Source organism: Drosophila elegans, unplaced genomic scaffold (genome assembly GCF_018152505.1).
Source record: "Drosophila elegans isolate 14027-0461.03 unplaced genomic scaffold, ASM1815250v1 contig_230, whole genome shotgun sequence".
Classification (NCBI taxonomy): domain Eukaryota; kingdom Metazoa; phylum Arthropoda; class Insecta; order Diptera; family Drosophilidae; genus Drosophila; species Drosophila elegans.
This window is the reverse complement of record NW_024545603.1, coordinates 8214-10723: the sequence shown is the minus strand read 5'-3', so window position 1 is coordinate 10723 and position 2510 is coordinate 8214. Positions and strand designations below refer to the sequence as shown.

Sequence of the window (2510 nt, the reverse complement as noted above, 5' to 3'; positions counted from 1 at the left end):
ATATTTTACTTACATAATGCTTTTTAGAGGCAGAGCTTATTTTGGACTCTACCGCCACCAAATCCTCTTGTGTTTCAACTGGAAACGTCTGCTCCACTGCTACGTCATTTGCCTTTCCTTTTAAAAACACCGTAAGCATGGCTGTCGTGCTTTCAGCCAGCTGCCTGTTGTTCGCAGACTCCAGTAAGCAGTCGACGACGAGGAGCGAAGCCGCAGAGCAAAGCGACGGGGAGCGACGCCGCAGAGGACAACGACGAGGAGCAGCAGTAGCAGTAGCGGAAGAGCCGCGAGCCTTAATTTAAGGAGCCGAATCCCAACACAACCCTTGCGTTATCTTTGCTCAAAGGCAATCATGGAGAAGCTAGCGGACCAGGTCAGGCAGAGGAGGCAGACATACGGACACGGACGGATCGTAAGGAGCTGCCTCTCAAAGATAATGGGCAACTCGAAAGCGGAAGAAATGCAACTGTCCGCCACAGTGCTCATAGGTGACGCAAATATCAGGGCACGGGGACACCGGCGCCTGAAGGAACTTCAATACTTAGGGCATCGCATTACAGACCAGGGCATAGGGACGGATCCGGAGAAGGTATCAGCGTTGCTAAAATCACCGGCAAATATTTCTCGGCCACTGAAAAGGAATTTTAGGAATTGTGTGGGCCATAAGGAAATTAAAGCCTTACCTGGAGGGATACCTCTTCAAAGTGAGAGAGCCCAACTGAAAGAATCGCACGATAGGCACTGGAGCTCCAGCAATACGACTTCGAAATCGCGTACGAAAAGGCCAGCTGAATATTGTGGCGGACGCACTGTCACGGCAGCCCTTGCCTGAAACCTGTCGAAGGATGAAGACGAAGCCACCAGGTCAACCGACGGAACAAGCCGAATGTAGCTGGATAAGGGACATGAGTGTCAAGATAGCCCAGAACTCCCAAAAAATCCCCGGACTACTTAGTGGAGGCCGACCGGCTGTACCGGCACATTTCTCACAGAGCGGGCAACGAGGATGTGATCGCATGGAAGCTAGATCAAGGCAACGAGTCATTGCTGAGAATCACGATATACCGAGGGCCGGACACATGGGCAGCCGGAAGACAATCGCGAGGGTGGCAGCGAGGTACCATTGGCCGGGCATGCACCGCGACATCATGAAGTATGTGTCGAACTGTGAGAGCTGCCTTAGGTAAGAGCCCAGTCAGTGAATTTTATTCGTTTAACAACTGTAAAATTTTATTACAATTCGTTAACATAAAGAAAAGTAAAATCTAGTAAAATTATATACCAAATAGTAATAATAGTAATCCAAATTATTTCCAATATGCTGCCTTTAATTTGACTTAAGAATTATCTATCGCAGATTTTGCGATTTGCTTTATGCAAATATTATATTTATATTTATTGATATATTGTTAACAATGAACTGCTAACTTACACATATATTCTAAAAATAAATATAACTTAATCTAACTAAATTTTATATGATTCAAGAAAAGCATAAATGTTTGATGATATCCGATCAATAGAATTTTCCAAAGAGATTGCAGGATATACTGCATTATAGTTTGAACAAAGCACCCGATAAGGCTCATGAAGGGCAAAGTTGGATTTATAAATTGGCAAGTGAATAGAGTGAAAAGTACGAGTAAATCTTGAGGGAACAGCGATGTTAATATAGCTAAGGAGGAGGCCAGAATTCACGATGTTTTAAGACTTTATATCAATTAACATTAACCTTGAAGAGTAAGGTGGCAAACGCGTCACCGGGTCCCAATTCAGCTGTCGATGAGCAAATAATAAAAATTGCTTTTGAACTGACTCGATTAATTTTTGTTGATCAATATATTTAAACATTCGTACCATCACACGTCCGAAGACCAGGTCTGCCGGTACGCTGGACACGTCTCGTTTATGCGCATCGACTTCCGCTCGGTGGTGGTCAAAGTCCCGGGGTTACCTGCAGAGGGACCCTACGTCGACGAACCGCCATCCCCGCCTCTGTCCCGGCGTTGGAAAACCGCAGAGTGGCAGATCCCAACGATGATGTCGAGACATGTCGAGACATGTTCAGACATCCCCAGTCGTGGAGCGGGTCAAGAAAACGAAAATGTCTAGCCGGAGTACTCAGACCTCTCCGTCTAACCAAGTTCGGGTGCGGGATGTAGAACCCGTACAGGAAGCAGGACTCCCCGAACCCAGGTGCGAACCCAGGGTCATAACGTCAGACTCCCCGGATCCCGTATACCTGGCGGGATTCGAACTGATTTCCGACAGTGAGGACGACGAAGGGGAAAGGCCATTATTCCGCCGTTGCTTCCAGACATCGCCGCAGCAGGATCTGCAGGACGTGAACACCTCGGCCAGATCTCGCCCAGATTATCCCCATCGAGGCGACGCTGGACAGCGGTGGGACGGGGCCGTAGATCCCCAGCACTTCCCCAACTATGCCCATCCGATCGACCAACTTACCGAATGGGAAGATCGCTTGGTGGACCAGGTCCTAATGGATATTT

At 47.7% G+C, this 2510-nt stretch overlaps 1 protein-coding gene across 1 annotated transcript; it reads left to right on the top strand.

The window, feature by feature from the left end:
• Nucleotides 1-352: 352 nt before the first annotated feature.
• Nucleotides 353-832, top strand: LOC121467201. Its single transcript, XM_041708535.1, has 2 exons — nt 353-639; nt 709-832. The coding sequence occupies exons 1-2, from the start codon at nt 353-355 to the stop codon at nt 830-832; spliced, it is 411 nt and encodes a 136-aa protein (XP_041564469.1).
• Nucleotides 833-2510: the final 1678 nt, after the last annotated feature.

Bases quoted from the DNA above. Each gene is read 5' to 3' on its own strand.
- LOC121467201 (XM_041708535.1), top strand. From the start codon at position 353: ATGGAGAAGCTAGCGGACCAGGTCAGGCAGAGGAGGCAGACATACGGA. The intron at 640-708 runs GAATTTTAGGAA...TCTTCAAAGTGA, and splicing joins ATTTCTCGGCCACTGAAAAG to GAGAGCCCAACTGAAAGAAT.